This window comes from Stegodyphus dumicola, chromosome 8 (assembly GCF_044657685.1).
Source record: "Stegodyphus dumicola isolate Sdum_Otavi_A_Nest chromosome 8, ASM4465768v1".
Classification (NCBI taxonomy): Eukaryota; Metazoa; Arthropoda; class Arachnida; order Araneae; family Eresidae; genus Stegodyphus; species Stegodyphus dumicola.
In genome coordinates, this window is record NC_140775.1 from 187,259,768 (window position 1) to 187,280,879 (window position 21,112).

The 21,112-nt window shown below is 32.5% G+C and overlaps 1 protein-coding gene across 4 annotated transcripts in view; it reads left to right on the top strand.

Moving 5' to 3' along the window:
- The window catches only part of Sas-4 (spindle assembly abnormal 4), a 102,746-nt gene that overhangs the window by 18,487 nt on the left and 63,147 nt on the right, over positions 1-21,112 (top strand). For all 4 annotated transcript variants that reach the window (XR_015042820.1, XM_085822822.1, XM_085822825.1 and 1 more), the window contains exons 3-7: positions 955-1,116; positions 1,362-1,513; positions 4,180-4,213; positions 11,627-11,688; positions 20,230-20,367. Coding sequence is in view for 3 of the 4 variants with exons in the window: in XM_085822822.1 (XP_085678948.1) it covers positions 955-1,116; positions 1,362-1,513; positions 4,180-4,213; positions 11,627-11,688; positions 20,230-20,367 (548 nt within the window). In the remaining variant the exon portion in view is untranslated. The remainder of the gene's footprint in view (positions 1-954; positions 1,117-1,361; positions 1,514-4,179; positions 4,214-11,626; positions 11,689-20,229; positions 20,368-21,112) is intronic.

The window sequence follows — 21,112 nt, forward strand, 5'->3', positions numbered from 1 at the left end:
GCAAAATATTAATTATATATTTTTCGAATATAATGCTTATTATTGGAATATTTTTATCAAGATTGTGCTAAAGCTCTCAGAAATCATGTATTTTCTGTCATTAAATTCATAAAAATGAAATATTGTGGGAATAAATTTAAGAAGGTATTTATGTATTAACGCAACCACCTTGGCACAATTTGGAGATTTTCGCAATGTTTTTTAAAAACAGTTCCAAAGTATCATTATTCATCATAAGTCAGCAAACATTATCAACATATCAAAAGAAAACACTTTAAAAATTTTAAATGCAAATTTTAATTATTAAAGAAAGAATACATGATACATTAAAAAAATGAAAACATGAAATCCTTCTGTAATTTTTTATGTTCTCCTCATGTGCACAGCAATCTGTTTTTACTTAAAAAACATCAGATAATTACAGAAATTTGGCATGGCATGTTAGCTAACTGTTAAACACATCTTATACTGTATTCTAGCAGAATTGTTTACTGCAGTTTCCTCTATTACTGAAGAATTCTATAAATAATATTTTAAAATTGATTTTAAAGCAATAAATGTTACAATTTATTTACAAAAGCTGTTCCGACATGGGGCACAACAAAGAGAATGCTAATGAATATGACGATGTTACTTGACTGAAGGATTATTGCGAGAATGGAATGTCTGAAGCGTGATTATTGGCATAGTTGTCAGAGTTTGGCACGTTCTGAAAATTTGGCAATTTCTATTAAAGTGGTTGTGGTAATGTGTAAGCACCATTAAAAAAAAAACATGAATATTTTGGGACAAATGCAAAATTGGAGGTTTGTAAAAATGTGAATCCACTGCATTATGTTAAAAACACACTTTTAGTGCTTGTTTGCACAAAATTGCTTTTTATATCTAAATTATGATTTTTATTTTCAAATCAGATGTAGTTATCCTACATTTTATGCATTTTATTTATTGTAGAATCTACGGCAGGTATTTTTTCTGCTGTTGTAAACTTACGAAAATGGCGTGAAGAACAGTTTCAGCAATTTCAAGACATGCAGTTGCGTGAAAATCAAAAATTATTAGGGGGGTCCTTCCAAAAGCAAAAAACACTTGAAGATTTGGCAGAAAATCCTCAAGGTAGTATATTTTCCCCTGTGATTTATATCAATGTTTAATTGTAATATTAATTTTATTTTCATATTATTTAATATTTTTAGTAACATTATAAATTAATGTTACTTATTAAAAATAATAATATTTTATAAATTGTTTAATAAAACACTTTTTTTATCCTTTTTTATTTATTTAATGTTAATTTCTTCTCTAATTTTTTAGTTGTTATATGAAAATAAAGAATAATTCAAATTATTGAAAACATTTAGGAAATTTACAGAATAACAAGATTGCAGCTGGTATGTCTTCTGAAAAAACTCTCCTAGATTGCAAGACTTCAGATGATTCTAGCCTTACAAGTCATTTTTTGCGTTGCTTCAGTGATACTTCCCAAGACAGTGGTTCGCTTTATGAGAATAAGGTCTTTTCAGATGAAATTTATTTGCTTTGATTTTTTTTTTTTTTTGAGACATTACAACATGTTATTTTTATAATGAGCAAATATTCCAAGAAATAAATTATTTTGTTTTATATGTCTTTAAAAAATATTGGATATTTTTATGTTAGTGGAACACCAATTGTCATAAGTGTACCAAAGTACCAAATGTTGTTGTGGTAGCATGTTTATATCAAGTCATGAATAGCTGTGTAATGTTTAATGAGGGTAATGTATGTTTTTAAGAATAAAGATTATTATATGAACTTAAGATTTTTGTAAAAGAAAAAAAAATTAAATGACAAAGACTTTTGGAGGGAAAGGAATTTCAATTCGATAAAACTTATGAAAGAAAAAGACATTCAAATGACAAAGACTATATTATGAAGTTTATTTTCTTTTAACTATCATTTCATTTTTATTTAATTTTATTCCTTATTTATGAATTTATAAGTTATAGTAGCATATTATATTCAGATTATATTAATAAAATTATTGTAAATGATATTATGTGCACCACTGTAAATTGTACCAATTGTAAATTTTGTACAAAATTAATAAATGCTGAACATACAGATGAAGTGCCTGATTCCAATCACAGGGTATGGTCCTGGAGATATGGGCAGTGTGACGAATTCAAAAGACAAGGGGTAGCGTAACTGATTTTATTTAGGTTCTTTCTAGGCTATATGAAAAAAAAAATAAAAAATAAAAAATAAAAATAAATAAAAAATAAAATAAAATAATAATAATAATAATAAATAAACTTATAAAATATTGTTCTCACAGTAGGGTGAATAAGTTCTTGTTTGGAAATAGTTCAAGACGAGGGTATGCTCAAGATGAGGCTGTCTTGAATAAATCGAATCTCTAAACCGGTGGTTGCCGGACTGAGCTGTGTCCGAGTAGGATGCTCTTTGTAAGGTAGCGACGAACCCGGCTACCTCGCTGTAAATCTCGTGACCGAGATATTAGTATTGTTCTACGCAGAGCGAAGCAAAAATTTGCTCGTAGCCGAGCTATAAAACCCGAGAGAAAGTTTCTTTCTCTACTTACTGCAACTAACTCTCACTTTTTTCTCTCTGGAACTGCGTTCCATGATTTTGTTCAAGTTGTCATGGGCGTGTCGGAAAAACTTTCAGGATCCTTATTTGTCCGTAATTTTTGGAAGCGCCTCTTGATTGGCGAGAGCACTTTGATTAAAAACTGGATATGATGAAGACAGCCTGGGAAAAAGCCCGTGGGAACTTTTCGATTCCATCTGGGGTCTCAAACCGAGTGGTCTGAGACACTGAACCTATAAACTGATGAAAGAGAACGGAGCAATGTCTCCCTTCGAACAACAACAAGGAACAAAAACTTGAAATTGTTTTGTGACTGCTGGTCACTTCCTCTTTCCGAGAATTCACTAAGAAATACTCTGTCCGTGGGAACTTTCGAGGTGGTCATTCTTTTTCTCAGAACTTGCGGATGTCAATAAAATAGATTAAGACGTTACAGCAGTGATCATTCGCTGCTTGGTGTTGTGTCTCAACCCTTTTGGACCCTGTGGGGTGTTTTCGGACTTGTAGAGTAGTGCAGTGGAGCAAGTACCTGTGTAAGCATATGCAAATTTCTGGTGCTCCATCCCCTTTTCCCTGTAATGCTAAGTCAGTGCATGATGCTAAATGTGTGCAGTTCTCTGATTTTTTTAAACAAAGTTAGATCTCTGTATGCATTGGGTGAACTCAATTCTCGGATGATTCTTTAAATGAAAACAGATTACTGTGTACATGGAAAGAACAACAATTCTGCCCATGTAAACAGCAGTCCATTTTTTCTTTAAAAAAATTATCAGAGAATTGCACAAATTTGCATTATGCACCTACATCGATACATTACTGTTATTACATGTTTATTTTTTCATAAAGTTTTTATGGTCCACCAGCAGCTCAGTGGTAAAGTCGCTGAACACTGGTAGTTTGGTCCTGGGTTTGAATTCTGTGAAGGGTCTGGCTGAATAGGTATTTTCATGGTTTTCCCCATGTGTAACGTGTGTACAAGCCAGTTCACTTAGGAAGTCCTCCACAAAGGCATCCCTTCCCTTAGGCAGATATCCCTAGAGTGCTTTTCCATAGCTAAATAAACCAAAACAAAATCATAAAGTTTTACATATGTTTGGCACTAAGTGGCACCTCTTTAATAGAGAAGAGCCAAAAATTGTTATGCACTGTTTTTATTTGCTGCTTGTGTATTATTAATTGTTGCTAGGACTATTGGATGGTGTCATAGTTTAATAACTTTTCAATAAAAACCTGTCTGTTGTAACCATTCTAAATCTTTGCAATGTTTATTTTAACTACTGGTTTAGTTGATAAACTTTATGTGTCCTGCATTATTATCTCATTTATTTGCACTTAGGCAGCTGAGGAGGATGGTTCTGTAGTTAAACCATCAAAACTAGTCCTGCAAAATTTACAAATGATACGTTGATGTTTGTTGCTTGACTTCTCCAATAATTGTTATCTGGCATGTTATTTTAACCTAAATTAAAAGAGTGTGTTTAACAAAATTAAAAAAAAAAAAAAAAAAATAGTAAAAATGAATTAATAAAAAGCTGGAGATGATAAATGTTTTGTAGGTAAAGTGACAATATATTTTATTAATTGCAGGTTGGTGTCCATCAAGCAAGGAGTACTGCTCCTGGTAAGTGCTCCATGTTAAGATCATGCTTAATTTGTTTAACCTTCTAAGCGGCACGGCCACCTTTATCCGGTCAGGAGATTTTTTTTTATACCTGAATAAGTTAGTTTATAATTTTAAAATATTTTACTTTCTTTAATGATGTAATATCTTAATAAATGAAAGCTTATAAAGCAAAGATTAAAGTAAGTAATTAAGCAGTTTACCTAATAAATGCTGTTTAAATGCAGATTTTCATGAGCAAATCTATACCACTCGGATGATTAAGTAATAAAACTTAATAAATACAGTCAAAAGTCGTTAATCCGGACTCGTTGGGACTTCGACGATTCTGGATTATCGATTTTTCCATTTTTTAGATCATCAGTTTAAATCTGGTAAGATGGTATGCAGAAATTTCAAAATTAAAAATATGAAACCGTAATTTATGAAATAAAGAACAATTATGATTTAAAGGGTATCAAAATTTACAAAAAGAAAAAGCTTAATATTTATTTGTTTACTTTATTAAACATTTCCTTCAATGTAAGTTGCTTCGTTTCATGTGATAATACTTTCTCTTTAATTCTATTAATCAGACATAATTTCTTGTTTAGTTACAAATTTCCGCTGTTTAAGTCCTATAATTGCTGTGTCGAGAAAACTGACTAATTTGTCAGTCGAAATTTTTTCATTTTCAATAACCTCTGTGTCACTTTCTTCACTATCGGAAGCGAATTATAATGACGAGGAACTTGTTTTACATCATATCAAAGATGAAGTACATCGAGATGAAATACTACATTTAGTAAGGAATTATAAGCCAAATAAAATAAAAACATTGGCCCTGAAGATGAGGATAGTGCTGACAGATCAACTTCCAATTCAATGCGCGCCGCGGCGTTCCCCCCGCCGAGCAGCGTGAAATTGATAAACAGATTTCGGATTTCGAAACATACTTTCCCTTTAGATCCTTTACATATTAGCAAATATATATCGGAAATTAAATTTAATATAATCGAAAGTTCAAGCTTACTTTTATAAAATTGCTCTAACAGTCTGCAAAAAATAATAAGCCGGATCCAATTTGAAGATTAAGGAACAACGCAATCTGCAACATTAACTGAATTAGATAATTTTAGCTTAGCATATACCGTCCATTATACATTAAACGTGCATACGTAAACGTTTTATGCGCATGCACACACGCATATCCGCAGCCATAAAGGTCTTACACGCACACGTAAACGCCTATACACATGCGTCAACGCGACGCATGCGCAGAAAGTTTGCAGCTTTGAGGTCCGGATTATGAGTGTCTAAATTAACGACTTTTGACTGTATTTCTTTTTTGTTTTGATACTGAATTTGCAGTTTTTTCACTTATAGGGTTTCAAGCGTTGGTACAGTGATGCTGCCTGTTAAACTCATTTTTATATGTTGTAGTGCTATTAAAGGAATGGTCAGTATCAATCATAATGAAAGAAAAAAATATTTTATTATGTTTGCTGAATAATACTAGCATCTATATAATCTTTCAATTTTTACATAGAACTTGCACAAAAATGTGTGGCAGAATATCTGATATTAATGTTATCAAGCCAAGATAGCTAAAAATATTTATTAAGTATTTCATTATTCTGATTTGTTGCTTAGCATTAAATCAGGATGTTGAAATAATTTACTTCTAACATTTTGCCAATAAGGTATTTATCCTAAAATGCAATGGCCGAATCCATCACAGTGATGGAATGATAAATTTTTAAGTTATTTTAACTCATTGATCATTAAGACCTCGTTACAAAGAACATTTGCCTTGGGGTGCACCTTTGGGAGCAAACAGAACTGCACTGAATGACCTAGATGCTTTAAGAGCATCCCATGCAGGATTTGAAATTCCAACCTGACATTTGGTATCTAAGTACAGTACCAAGTCAGAAATCAGTGACTTCATTGATTTTGTATTTCAGATTTTTCTGGATTTTAGATTATCTGTTTAAATCTAGTAAGATGACATGTAGAAATCATAAAATTGAAAACATGAAATAGTTTATGAAACAATGAAGCATTTATGATCTCAAAGAAATTAAAATTTACAGAAAAAAAAGCTGTATACTTATTTGTTTTATTAAGCATTTATTTCAATGTAAGTTGTTTAAGTTACTTCATATAATTTCCTGTTCAATAACAAATCTCCATTGTTCAAATCCTGTAGTTGCCAAGTAAAAATTTCTTTTAAAAATTATTAGTCGAAATTTTTTCGTTCTCAGCAACCTCTTTGTCACTTTCTTTGTGTGCCTCATTGTCACTGATATTTCTGTATTTAGAACCTTAGTATGGATTTCAAGTGGTGTCCCATTTTAGCATATCTTAATGCTTATGCTATAACACTATTCCAAAGCATCATGAATTGATGGCAATTAAAATATTTATCTGCTACTTTTTCTTTTTTTTTGCTTCTGTGCTCTACAAAGGTTATGCATGAATTGTATTAGTTTAGTTATTTATTATAATTGTGCCTACTTCCCCCATAATCTGAAGTCTTATCTATATAATAAAACTATTAGTCTTTAATTCAATTTGCATTAAATATAATCTTTTTAGCCTATGAATATCGTTTACAAAATCTGTTTTTATTTTTTTCTACAAAGTAAAGGAAGTATTGTAATCACGAAAAATTTCCGGTATCATATTTCAACGAAAATATCCATTTTGATCTCTATTGAAAGCAACTTAACGATGCTTTTGAATGACATCTGTACATAAAGGACAGAATCAAAGACTCTTTTTCCCAAAATGGATTATAAAATGGGTTAAAATGGTTTCAGAAGATATTTTTTGTGATGTCTGTACATACATATGTACGTGTCTCGCATAGCTCAAAAACGAGTAGCCTTAGAACATTGAAATTTTGTATATAGGACTGTTATAACATGTAGTTGTGCACCTCCCCCTTTGGTTCAAATCGGCTGCACCAAAAATATATATTCCCACTCTGTTACTTGGCTCGGTGAGCTCAGTTTTATTGGTTGGTAAATTGTGCATTTTTTCTTAAAGTGATTAAATTATGTTGTTCTTATGTTCAGGTTAGGGTTTTATGCCTTTAGTTAATCTGCATGCAACAGTTGTAGAATTATCAACAATTTAAAAGTTGTTTAAGTGCGACTAAGCCTAACAGAGTAGCCATATTTGTTTACATTTGAAACTTAGCAGAATAGTGAATAAAGTCAGTTTCTACACCTTCAGTATTTTTTTGCCAATTGGGATAAAAAATAAGCTTTCAGTTTTGTGCACCGAAAAATCAGCCTTCTTGGCCTGCTGGCCGAATTGCTTGTTTTTGCACAGAAACTCTAATTTTAATTGTAAAAAAAAATATTGAACTGTTTTAATTGTACGAGGGCTATCCAGAAAGTAGATTACGTTTTGGAATAAAAAAATAAACAAAGTATAGGAAACAAATTTTATTATATACAGATGAAAGCCACACTCAAATACTACTTTTCTACATAGTCACCATACAAATTAAGGCATTTATCGTAGCGATGTACGAGCTTGGAAATTCCTTCGTCGAAAAATTCGGCCGCCTGCGCCTTCAACCACTTCGTTACCTCTTCTTGCCTTCCATCTTGCACAAAACTTGTGGTAACCAAGCTTTTCGCTGATGATTTCGTGCAACAAACTTCGCGAAATTTGTGGAAAACTCAAAGAAAGTTCCGTTATTGTGAAATTTCGATTTTCACGGACTTTAGCATCGACTTTTTCGAGAAGTTCGGCGGTCACTATGCTGGGTCTCCCACTTCGATCTTCGTCGTGAACATTGGTTCGGCCATTTTGAAATGATTTGATTTATGACCCACTGACGCACTCCACCTTCAGTGATAATGTTGTCCCCATACACTTCACGAAGCTGCCGATAGATTTCTATCGGTTTACAGTTTTTTGCAGTCAGAAACCTTATTACTGAGCGCAGCTCGCGGGATTTTCAATTAACGCAGACATTTCAAACCGTCACGGTATCTGAACGGAGCACAGCACGAACCTCTCACTAGCACGGCTAGATGCAGACTGAGCTGCGCAATGCTCTGACCCCAAGATGGCCGCGCTAGCCCCGCCCCTAGCGGACACAGACGGAAACGTAATCTACTTCCTGGATGGCCCTCGTATTTGATGTTTTAAGTTTTTGTATATTTTTCTATTTTTAATGAACATGTTTTGAGTTTTTATGTATCTTTGCTTTGTTGTGAAGTGAGAACTGAATTACTATAATGAAATTCGAGGAAATAAGTTTAAAAGAAATGCAGCAAAACATGTGTATAATTTAATAGGATGTAGATGGAAGTCACATGGTGTCCCCATCAGATTTTTTGCATATGGAAAGAGATTTATGTTAAATTTCTCTTTGTCAAACACACTGAAAGCTTCCCAGTGCAGTTGGGTAAAGATCTGCAGTCATCTTGGTATTTAGTTATTAATTTTTTTTTTTTTTTTTTTTTTTTATGTTTTAGATATCAGTGTGTGAGTAATTTTTCAGGCTGCCATGAGTTAATAAGCATGTGGTGATGAAAAGATTAACCTACACTCACCATACCATCTTGGCTAGCATATGCGTTACATTCTGATGTGGATAAACATATCATGAAGCCAATATGTGTTATGTTTTCTGGATTAATTTCATTTCTGGAAACATTTGAATTAAAAAATTAGAAAATTTGCGTGGAATTTGCTGAAATATTTTTAAAAACTTACTGGTATTATAGTCTTTTTTTGTTCATTCTTCACTGTTCTCTTGTAATATAATCATTCTTTTACTTCAGATTCAGTAGTTTATAACAACCATAGAATAAGAGTTGGATTTTTTTTTCTTGAAAAGTTCTCATGACTGCTGTCTTCTGTTTCACTTATAAATGTAGACATCTACTATTGTGTTGAATGTTGTATCTGTTGCTGTCAGAAGACAGTGTGATTATTATGTGCCAATCCTAATGGTAAAACCATGAGATCATTGATTTTTTTTTATCACATGTTCTAGCTTACTGTTAAGTCTTCAAATACTCCAAATTTTAAGTTGTTTGAATTCATATCATCTCTTTTAAATGGAAATCAAGATGAAATCGTAAAAACTAAGTGTTAAAGTTAAAAGGAATGCTGTGACGAAAATTTTGGCAATATATTCTTTAAAAAGTGTTATTAGTAATAATGATTATATTCCTAAATTTAAATTATTTCTGTATAGTAACGAAGTAAAAAAAAATTGAGAATTTAAATATCAGTGCTTATAATATCCTACTGCTGTATTTACATACTGAAGTTTTAAGCTGCTTGCATTGTGTGAAATGTTTTTAAATTATGAACATTAGTGTTCTCCATTAGTGCATCATTAGTGTCCTCCATTTAACTTTCGTAGAATAAAATGATAGGTAATATTTATTCATCACAAGAAGTCCAATACTTTAGAGATTCTATTTAGTAAATTTTCACAGTGTTCTGACATTAAAAACTTTAAATCATGAACTAACAACTGTACAATATAGAGTAGTAATGTAATGATGACAAAGCAGCAATGTACTCTACTATTTATTTATTTACATCTCATCACATGTATATTTTCATTTTGTATGTTTATATTATATTATATAATATATTTTTATTATGGTAAATATATATATTACATTTTATAATTCTATCAGCAAGTCAAAGATGTCACTCTACCACATGTACCATCGTTCCTAATGTAAACACCATTAGCTATGCAAAACTTATGCTCAAAATAAATAAACTCCCAAAGTGGCATTCTTATTGTCCCTCGGGTGTGTTTGTTTCAATGGGAGAGGGCATGATTTATGTTAGACAACAGGTGTTGCTGCCCTCCATTACCAGTCACCAGCATTCTAATATAATTCATGCACATTTAAAATTTGAAATAAAACATTCCTTTACAGCATATTATATATGATGCGGTGGGCCATCTGTGACACTTTGCTCCTGTATCACATTTGATATGGTGCACCATGAAGGGAAACTGAGCCATATCATATATGATATGCTGGGAACACAGTAAACAGCAGAAATTTTAAATGTATATACAAGGTAACCAAAAAGGTTCTTGCCGTTTTGGATAGTCAGAAAGAAAAAGTCATAAAACAAATAATAATCACCGCTAATCCTCAAAGTAATCACCATGAGCATCCAGTGCCATTTGCCAACAAGTGGCTAGCTGTGTGATGCCATCGCAGTAAAACTCAGGAATCTTGCATACAAAGAAGTCCATGAGGGCTTTTTCGAGGGAATGGAAAAGGTGATAGTTTGTTGGTGCAAGGTCTAGGGAGTATGGTGGATGGGGTAGTGTTTCCCAGCCCAGTCACTGGATGGTGTCCATGGTCTCCCGAGCCACATGTGGCCTCGCATTGTCATGGAGGAGGAGTAGACCCTTACGATTGACCTCTTTATGCAATAGTGTCTGATGCACACGTTCCAACTGCTGCAAGTACAGGCTTGCCGTGATGGTATGACCCACTGGTAGAAGCTCATAATGCACCACTTGGCAACTAGTCCACCAGATACAGAACATGATCTTGCATGGGTGGAGGGAAGGTCTTGCAGTGTGAGGCACAGGGTTCCATAGTGACAACCAATGTCTGGAACGCCTGGATGTGTCATACTATATTCACTTTTCATCGTTGGTACTCGATCAAATATGCATTTATTGCGGTGCCGAGTAAGCAATGACAAACACGCCATGACACGCTGTTGCTTGTTTGCATCGGACAGAGAGTGGAGTACCCACTTGCTCAACTTATATGCTTTTCCTATGCATAACAATAGAGTTTGATCGTTTCATCAGATACCTGGAAGTGTGCAGCAAGCTCACTACATGTTTGTCTACTGTCACCCTCTCAGGGCCTCATTGTCCAGCATTTGTGGCTGACTGCTGCGTGGTGCATCACTAAGAGACATATCCCCTGACCTGAACTTCTGGAATCAATCCCTGCAGTTCATTCGTTAATGGCATCATTCCCAAAGGCCCAGCAAAGTTGGTGACTTGATTCTGCTGCTGACAGGCCCACTTTAAAATCATGCAGCAAACAACTCTGAACGAGCGCCTTTGGCGTGTCCATTTCAATCAGTCGCTGTGCGAATTATGTTTGAAGTACCCATGCAATGGACTTTTTTACTCTCGGTCAATGCCCAGACTTCCATCATAAACACTTCATTGCCAGATTTGCCAACTATTTTTATGTTGGGGTTCACTCTTCCAATGTCATATCAGAAATGGCATTAACTTTTTTGGTTATCTTGTAATTATAATCTTTATTTTATTGCTTTGGATATTTGAAATAATACCTTTTTTTTTCCTGTTGTCAAATGTATTTAAATTAGAAATTGTTTTCAAACCACTAGTCGCAATAACTTGAAAGTTTCACTTATTTATTTTAATAGCTGGAATCCAGTCTTACATTGATCTACTGGAACAGAAAAAAGCAAGAAAAACTGATGAAATGGTATTGTATGTGTGTCTCTCTTCATGAGTCATAAATTCAAAGATCGTTTCGTTTCAGGAGTCAAGGTTGGGAGAGCATTAGAATTTCAAATCAAAATTTCAAGAGTTCACGGAACATAGAAATAACATTTATTAACGATAAACTTATATTACTTATATTACTTCCGCCTATAGCGGCCATGAAACATAATCAAGCATCAAATAAATATGACATGCGTCATTGTTCATGTTCAAGCGTCAAGTGGAATATTTTTCATCGGCGCGCATCAAGAGCACCACCTATCTACTAAAAAGACGGAACATACTCCGCCCCGATGAACATTGGTTCATTACAACATTATTATAAAGATCTTCAATTTTAGATTCAAACAAGTTTTCCAAAAGTTCAACAGTATATCATATAAAATAAAAATGCATAATGAGAAATTTAAATTGAATAACAACATTAAATTTAGTACAAAATTTTACAAATAAAACATACTTACAATCTCTAGAAGGAAAACAAAATAATGAAACTGCTAAATTACCTTAATTCACAATTGTGGTCCATTCTCTGAATCTGAAACATAATTGAATTAATAATAATAATAAAGACACAAATTATGAATATACAATTAATGGTTTTTTTTTTGTTTTAGAGTCTTATTCACTCAATGGTAAGCGGGAAAGTTTATGTATAGGACGCTTCATTTCGCCCAATAAAGTTTTTAGTTTCACAACACGAACTTTTCCATCAGCACCAGGATATAGTTCAATTACTCGTCCAAATCGCCACTTTAATGGAGGCAAATTTTCGTCCTTTATCAAGACTAAGTCATTGAGGGCTAAATTTGGTTTATCCCTCAACCATTTGGTACGCCCTTGTAATTGTGAAAGATAATCTCTAGACCAACGTTTCCAAAAGCTCTGGAAAATTTGCTGTGTCAATTTCCATCTTTCAGCAGGGGTTAGCTTATTATTTGTAAGATCAGGTTCAGGAATTGCTGTTAATGTAGTCCCAATTAGGAAATGTCCAGGTGTTAAAGGATTAAAATCTTCAGGGTCAGATGAGATGGAAACTATTGGCCTGGAATTCAAACACGCCTCGATCTGTGTAATTAAGGTGTGAAATTCTTCGTATGTCAGAACCTGGGTCCCAATAGTCCGCTTTAAGTGAATCTTCATTTGTTTCACTCCAGCCTCCCAAAGGCCTCCAAAGTGAGGGGCAGCAGGAGGATTGAAGATCCATTGAATATTTTCACCGCTTAGGTAGTTTTGAAATGCTTCATCAGAGGAAAGTGTAGCTATGTATCTTCTTAATTCTCAATCAGCCCCAACAAAGTTGGTTCCTCTATCGGAAAAGATTTTCTTGGGTTTTCCTCTGCGTGACACAAATCTTTTCAGAGATGCTAGGAATGCTTCAGTTGTTAGATCACTGACTACTTCTAGGTGAATGGCCTTTGTGGTGAAGCATATGTAAAGGCAAACGTAACATTTATATCTCGTTCCTCCTCTTCCTTTCCTAGCTTTAATTAAAAAGGGGCCTGCAAAATCTAGTCCTGTATTCGAGAATGTTCTATCCGGCAATACGCGAGAAGCAGGTAGGTCGCCCATTATCTGACTGGATGTGCTTGTTCGATTTTTAAAACATTTTATACATTTCCAAATTATTTTTCTTACAATTTCTCGGCCATTAACGATCCGATATTTCTGTCGCAGAGCAGATAATGTTAATGTGGCTCCTCCGTGAAGGTTCACTTCGTGAAAGTGTTTGACTATCAATTCAGTAACTTGGTGACTTTTGGGAAGAATGATTGGATACTTTGTGTTTTCTGAAAGATTCGAGTTACAGAGTCTACCACCGACTCTAAGGATTTCTTCTCTATCAAGAAAAGGATTTAATTTCAGGATTTTACTGCTGAGATTCAATTTCTTCCCTGCTTTCAAAAGTCTAATTTCTTCTCTAAATTCGGAATTTTGCATGATTTTAAAAATCAAATTGCTTGCCTTATCCAATTCTTGAACTGTTAAAAAACCCTTGAGTTTTAAAGATGTAGGTTTAATATTGTGGCAGAATCTTAAACACCATGCAGTTACGCGTTTCAATTTTTTCCAGGATGAAAATCTGGATGTCAATTCAAATTCAGCCTCTTGGCTAATAACAGAACATACAGTAGTTTGACGCTGTTCTACCTGTACCTCTTCCACCATAGGCTCAATCAAAGGATCAAAAGATGATGAAGGTACATTTTTCTCTTTTAACCACACTGGTCCATTGAACCAAAGTTTATTTTCCACTAGATCAGAAGCTCTTAATCCACGTGAAACTATGTCAGCCGGATTGTCATTTCCCTTACAGTATTTCCATTGCGAAGGTGATACAACATCTTGTATTTCACGTACACGATTAGCAACAAAGGGTTTCCATTTATCAGCGGTACCCCTGATCCAGTGAAGAACAATTTTAGAGTCACTAAAACAAAATACATTATCTTCTTGGATATTAAATAATTTCCTTAAATATTTAACTATTCTTGCGGCAATAATAGCTCCCATAAGTTCTAAACGAGGCAAGGTTAATTTTTTAAGTGGGGATACACGGCTCTTTGAAAGAACAAAAGACGTACAGCAAGAATCAGGATCACGAAAATATGCAACAGCTCCATATCCCTTGAGGCTGGCGTCACAAAAGACAAAAAGCTCTATTTTATCGAAATTTACACATTCATCATTTAATATGTATTTTCTAGGAATACACAAGTTGAGAATAACTTCAATTTCAAAGTACCAAGTTTTAAATTTTTCACTCAAATAACTGGGCAAAATTGTATCCCAATCAATACCCAATTCCCATAATTCTTGTAATGAGAATTTTATTCTGATAACAAAGGGTGCAATGAATCCAACTGGGTCATAAATTTTTGCCACAATCTGTAATACCTTTCGCTTTGTAACGTGTTTCCAGTCAACTGGTTGTAAAAGTTCTTGTACATCTAATTTCAATGTGTCCTCATCCAAATCCCAAACTATTCCCAGCACCTTTAACGTTTTCTTAGCCAAATTATCTTCCTTATTAATTAAACCAATATCTTGCCAATGATTTTTTAAAGATACGGAATTTGATTCAAATTTTCTTAAGTTCATACCAGCATCTTGAAGAATTTTAACTGCATCAGTTGATAATGAGAAAACTTCTTCAACGGAGTCTGCCATGGATAAGGTCATCAACATATAAGGACTTATTTAACATGTCAACAGCTTTGCTATATTTCTTTTCATAACCCTTAATATGATGTTTGATAGTGGCGGACAAAATAAACGGACTTGTTGTCATTCCAAACGGCACTCGGCACATTCGGAAAACCTTAAAGCCTAAACTATTGTCACTATTGTCGTAAGAATGATCAAACCACAAGAACCTTAAAAAATTTCTATCTTCACTATCAATTTGAATTTGGTGAAAAGCCTTCTCTATGTCTGCACAAAATGCAACTTTATGTACGCGAAATTTTAAAATTATATCCAACAAGTTAGGATTTAAATTAGGGCCTGATATCAAACATTCATTTAACGATTTAGCTCCTTCAGACTTAGAAGAGGCATCATAAACTATTCTTATTCTTGTTGTTACTTTTTCTTCACGTATAACTGGCCTATGAGGCATATAATAACAGTTAGGTTCATTTTCAACAAACTTACATTGTTCAATAATCCCCCTTTCAACTTGTTCTCTAATTATATTATCATATTCATTATATAGGAAATCATTTCCCTTTAATTTATGCTTAACTCCTAGAAATCGTTGTTTAGCGACGAAAAAATTATCAGCGAGTTGTGATTTATTGTCCTTCCAAAAGAGTTTTGTTTCGTACCTGCCGTTATTAAATTTTAAACTGTCGTTAAAATGCTTAATAGTATCCAAATCACTTTCCGAAAATGTTTTGTTTTCATTTTCAATTCCTAGCGAATCCAATTTCCAAAATGACTGCAAATCAAATGTGTTGCCTTCAACGGCAGATAAAAACAACGCATTAATTCGAGTATTATTATTTTTTACTTTACCCATCACTGTGTATCCAAATATAGTCGGTACTATAAACAAACCATCATTTATCATTGAATTACTTTCTGTTTGTATATACCAGAAATGCTCCGCGCCAAGCAGAATATTTATGTTCTCATTAACGGGACTTGTATCCGAAAGTTCCAAGCCCTTTTTAGTCATAAATTCTTTAATGTTTTGACATGTTGATGGCGCCTGGAATTCTATTGATGATATTAATTCTATCCCTATAGCTTCTACAACAAGGCAGCGATCATCGTTTTTATTTTTTATTTTTAGACTATATATATCAAATTCTTGCGAGTTACCGCGCTGATTTCCAAACGAATAAATTGTTAGAAATTCTTTTCTAATGACTTGCAATTCTAAATCGCGCGCTAACTTGTGGGTGATGAAGTTTCGTTCACTACCTGAATCAATTAATAATCTTACGATTCTCGATTTATTTTTACTTTGAGCAATAACAGAACATGTCTGTAAAAGCACACTATTTTCAGGTTTTAGAGTGTTACAGTGGGAAGTAGATACTAAAGTTTTATTTTGCGTATCTGCGGAGTTAACATCTTCCATTTCTTTCGATTTCAAACGGCAGAAAAGTTTATTATGATTTTTGTCGTTACAATGTTCGCATGGTTGTATTTTTGAATGACAAAACGCCGACAAATGTTTTAGAAAGCATCTATAACAGCGACCTTCATGTTTCAATTTCTTTCGTTTTTGTTCGTCAGAAAATTTCAAACATCCGGCAGATGTATGTTCGTTTGATTTGCAGAATATGCAAAACATTTTTACCGATGTGTTAAAAGCAGAAGCTTGTGATTTAACTTTATAATTTTTTAACCCTTGTTTAGGATTAACCCCTGTGTATTTATTACCTTTTGTGCTATTAATCAAAATACTTGCTTCTCGGCATTCAGTTTCTATTTTAATGAACTCTATTAATTCACTTACTTCTATATTTTGGTTAGATGTTCTTTTTCTATGGAATTCAAGAGCTAAATCTTCAGGTAACAATTTAAGAATTATTGGGTTCAATAACTGTCCGTATGAACAGCTAGTAACATCTAAACTACTTAAATTTCTAACGCAGATTTGTAACTGATCATAGAGCTTTCTTAACCCAAAAACATTTGAAGAACTTTTAACTGGTTCTAACTGTAAGAACATCTGCATGAATTTTGATATAATAACATCTTTACGACCAAACCTCTCTTCTAAACTTTTAATGCATAGATCATAATTTTCTTCAGATAAAGCATAACCAGAAACACAATTATATGCTGAACCAGATAATAAACTTTTCAAATATGTAAACTTATCTATTTTAGATAAACTTGGATTAGAATGAATAGCATTATCATACGAATTAAAGAATTCGAGCCATTTACTGGGATCACCAGCAAATTTTTCAATACTTAATTTAGGTAACTTTACTGAAGCACTACTTGTAACAACATTATTACCATTCAGAGTACTACTAATACCATTACCAGTTGCAATTATACTTCTTTCAACAACTTCATTACTGTTAATTTTCTTTACTTTACTAACAATCTTAGCTTTAAACGTTATAATTTTTTCATCATACTCTTCACATACAAGTAGTTCGTTATCATATTCTTTTTCATCAATTATGAGAGCATCGATCTTTGAGTCAAGAGTTTTAAGTTTCTCATGCTATTCAATTAACAATTCATATGATGAATTTAGATCTTCTATATGTTCTTTACTTAATTCTTCCGATAATAATTTCTCTATTTTATTTAGAAGTGTAGTAACTTTAATACGTACAATAGCACGTTTCTTTTTCTCTTTTGCTAAATCATCCATTATGTTTCGTTTTCAAAGATCGATACCAAGAACAAATGAATCAAAAGTCTTACCTTTCAAAAGGTAATTCCCCTTGTCGCGGGTTTCAGACACCAGAAAAAATGTATGTGTGTCTCTCTTCATGAGTCATAAATTCAAAGATCGTTTCGTTTCAGGAGTCAAGGTTGGGAGAGCATTAGAATTTCAAATCAAAATTTCAAGAGTTCACGGAACATAGAAATAACATTTATTAACGATAAACTTATATTACTTATATTACTTCCACCTATAGCGGCCATGAAACATAATCAAGCATCAAATAAATATGACATGCGTCATTGTTCATGTTCAAGCGTCAAGTGGAATATTTTTCATCGGCGCGCATCAAGAGCGCCACCTATCTACTAAAAAGACGGAACAGGTATTCATAATTAAAATAATCAAAATGTCTTTTCAATGTTATAGTTTGAAATTCTTAAATTCCATTTTATTAGATAGTTTAATCTAATTGTACGACTCTATATATCTAAAGCAGATTTGCAATAATTATAAGACTGTGAATGAAGACAAAAATGTTGTGACTATATAAAGGAAATATGAATGTCATACAAGATATATGTATATCATTATTTTAATCTTAAATACGTTATATTTAAATCAGCCATAATAAAAAGAAACATAGAATGGATTGTAAGTTGTATTATATGACTGTCTTTAAAATACAATTCCACAGAAATGTTATGAATGTTGAATTTCTAAATTCAAATTTCTTCATTTGTAATAGAAAAAAATTAAAGGTTCATAAATAAATAAATAAATAATCAAGGGTTTCCCCCTATCTTGTTCTGAAGCATTTGGAAACTAAATTATTATTTTTTTATGATTAATTTCTCAAGCTGTGCACAAATTGCATCCACATATATGAGTTAGATATGGATGCTCATAAAAAGCTCTAAGCTAAATATGCACAAATACTGCATTATTTTGTAGTACTGAACACATATACATATATATGCAATAGAAACCTAAGCCTAAATTATGGTTTCTGCATAAGTATGCTTTCATGGAATACTTGCATTTCAGAAAGGATTTACTTTTCTTGTTGACTGTAACAAATGCAATATGTTTTTCCACTACTTGTTTTCTTGTTTTTCAGAAAATTAAAAGCAAGTATATGTGCTGTATATATATATATATATATATATATAAAACCTGTCTTATCTCCTCTAAAGTGCTTTAACATAAAACTTTCTGTATGGCATTGGCTGCAACAGTGACTGAATAATTAAGATTGCTGAATTCTAGTAGTTTAAACCTATATTAATGAGCTTGTTGCATGCATGATTTTCTTGATTTTCTCCATGTGTAATGTGAATATGATAAAAAGTGATCAGTTGCAAAAGAGAATGTCATAAGTTACAATAAGCCTGCTTCTTTAATTTGGAAGCTCTAAAAGCAGAATGCATTCAGTTCAAAATGGACATAGTTAGTTTTAAAATATTAAATTTCAGCTATGTGCAATAAACATTTTTTAGTCCAAAGGGGCTTTGCCGCTGAGGGACTGTTGTTTTCATTTAGCGTTGAATCATTCTGAATGTCCGTTTCACTTTTCAATCTATTGCCATCAAATATCATCGCCCTGTAATATATTTGAAGAAATTAAATAATGAAGAATCTGCATACGTGTATGTATGTTTCTCACATTGTGATAAAGCAACGGTACCTAGAGCCATCCAATTTTGAATTGTAATCCTACTGCAAATATGGGCATGGAAGCCCAAATTTGAAATTTGGAATTTGTTTTTTTTATGGATTTCATATTTTGTAAAACTTTAACGAATTTTTGATTAAGTAACTTGAGGATTTCAAAGCAAGCAATGGCAACGTTATACAGAAAATCATTTTTATCTCCAGCGCATGAGACCGTGTATCGGAAATTCTAAAGATATGCTCGATTAAAAATTATTTTGCGATATTGTTGTTGAACTGAATTTTATGGTTTAAGTGCAAAGAACATGATATTTAATAAATAAAGGTAATGCACAAAATGTTAAAAAATTGGATGTAATTTAAAATCTGAAACCTTTCAGATTTTCTTTTTTATTTTTTATTTTATTTAAATAATTAAAAATTCATTTGAAATTCCTTTAATTGGAGAAAGTGTTTCAAATGTTGACTATTTACTAAAATGGCTGTGCATGTAACATATGTGCATAAGCAATACAATAAATATTCTTTCAGTGGTCTTGATAATAACCTATTATAGGTAAATTTGTAATATTTTAAATAAATAAATCTTGAGTCATCATTTTAAAAGGATGAAATTGGTACTTCTGGGCAGTCTGTACTGATTTTGCAATGTGCTTTTGAGATGCAGCTATTGCAGTGTAAACTTTAAAGCAATTGCCTAGCCTATTACGTTAGTATTGAAATTTTAATTGTAATATATTTGGAAAAAGTAATGAATTCATTAGTTGTGCTTTTTTCTTTCATTTGTAAATATGTGTTTCAAAATGTATTATGAAGTAAAGAATGCAAATTATTAAGTAAATATAAATAATGGATTGACCAAGAATAAAATCTTGTCTGATGTGAAAAATACCACTCGTAGCAGACCCCTCCATTTGCCTACATCTAGTTATGCCATATTTGTACTTATTTATTCACTGTGTATTGTATAATTTTTTTAAGGCTGAATCCAGTGAAAAGAATACTGCTTCAAAGCCTAAGCGTCCTTACCTGAAGAAAGGTTCAGGCTTGCTAAGGTACATGCCTAAATCTGTAAAGGATAAAGAATCAACTGTAAAATATAAACCTTCTATTCCGGAGGTAAAAAATTTTGCTTACTTTTTGTAAAAGACTTTTTTTTTAAATTTTAATTGATTATTATAGTGCTGTTGATCATCTAAAAGTGTATTTCAAGTATCAAGCATAAAAACAGTCTTTGTTCTGCCAATGCAGTTTATCATGTTAAATTCAAAATCACTGGCATTTACAGATATTTCCACCGTACAACATTAAATCATGCTGTTTCATATAAATTCTACCACTCACATGTAATCAAAGATTTTTGTAATAAATTTTTCAGATAAAGGAATCCTAATGAGTTATCTTTATTATTAAATAATGAAGAATTTGTATATATTATATATGTACTGTATGGAAAAAGACTCCATATAATATCCACCACATTTTTAATTTCTTTCCTAATCTCTCACCTGAACATGTGAGCCTTGAAGCCAGAATTTTGTATTTCAAATTTACTTTTTATTTATTAGCCCAAAGGGGCAATTTGCCCAGAAGGGCTATTAATTTCATTTTGACATTCTGTGTTGATTCACTATAAACGGTAAATCACTATTTAAATTGTTACCACCAAATATTAGAGCCCTGTGTTATATTTAAAGAAATTAAATGATGAAGAATCTGCATAAATGTATGTATGTTTCTCGCAATGTAATAAAACAATGGTACCTAGAGCCATCCAATTTTGAATAACATACGTTTCCATCCGAATTATGGGCATCTGGAATCTCAAATTTGGAATTTTTTTTATTATCTATTTCATATTTTG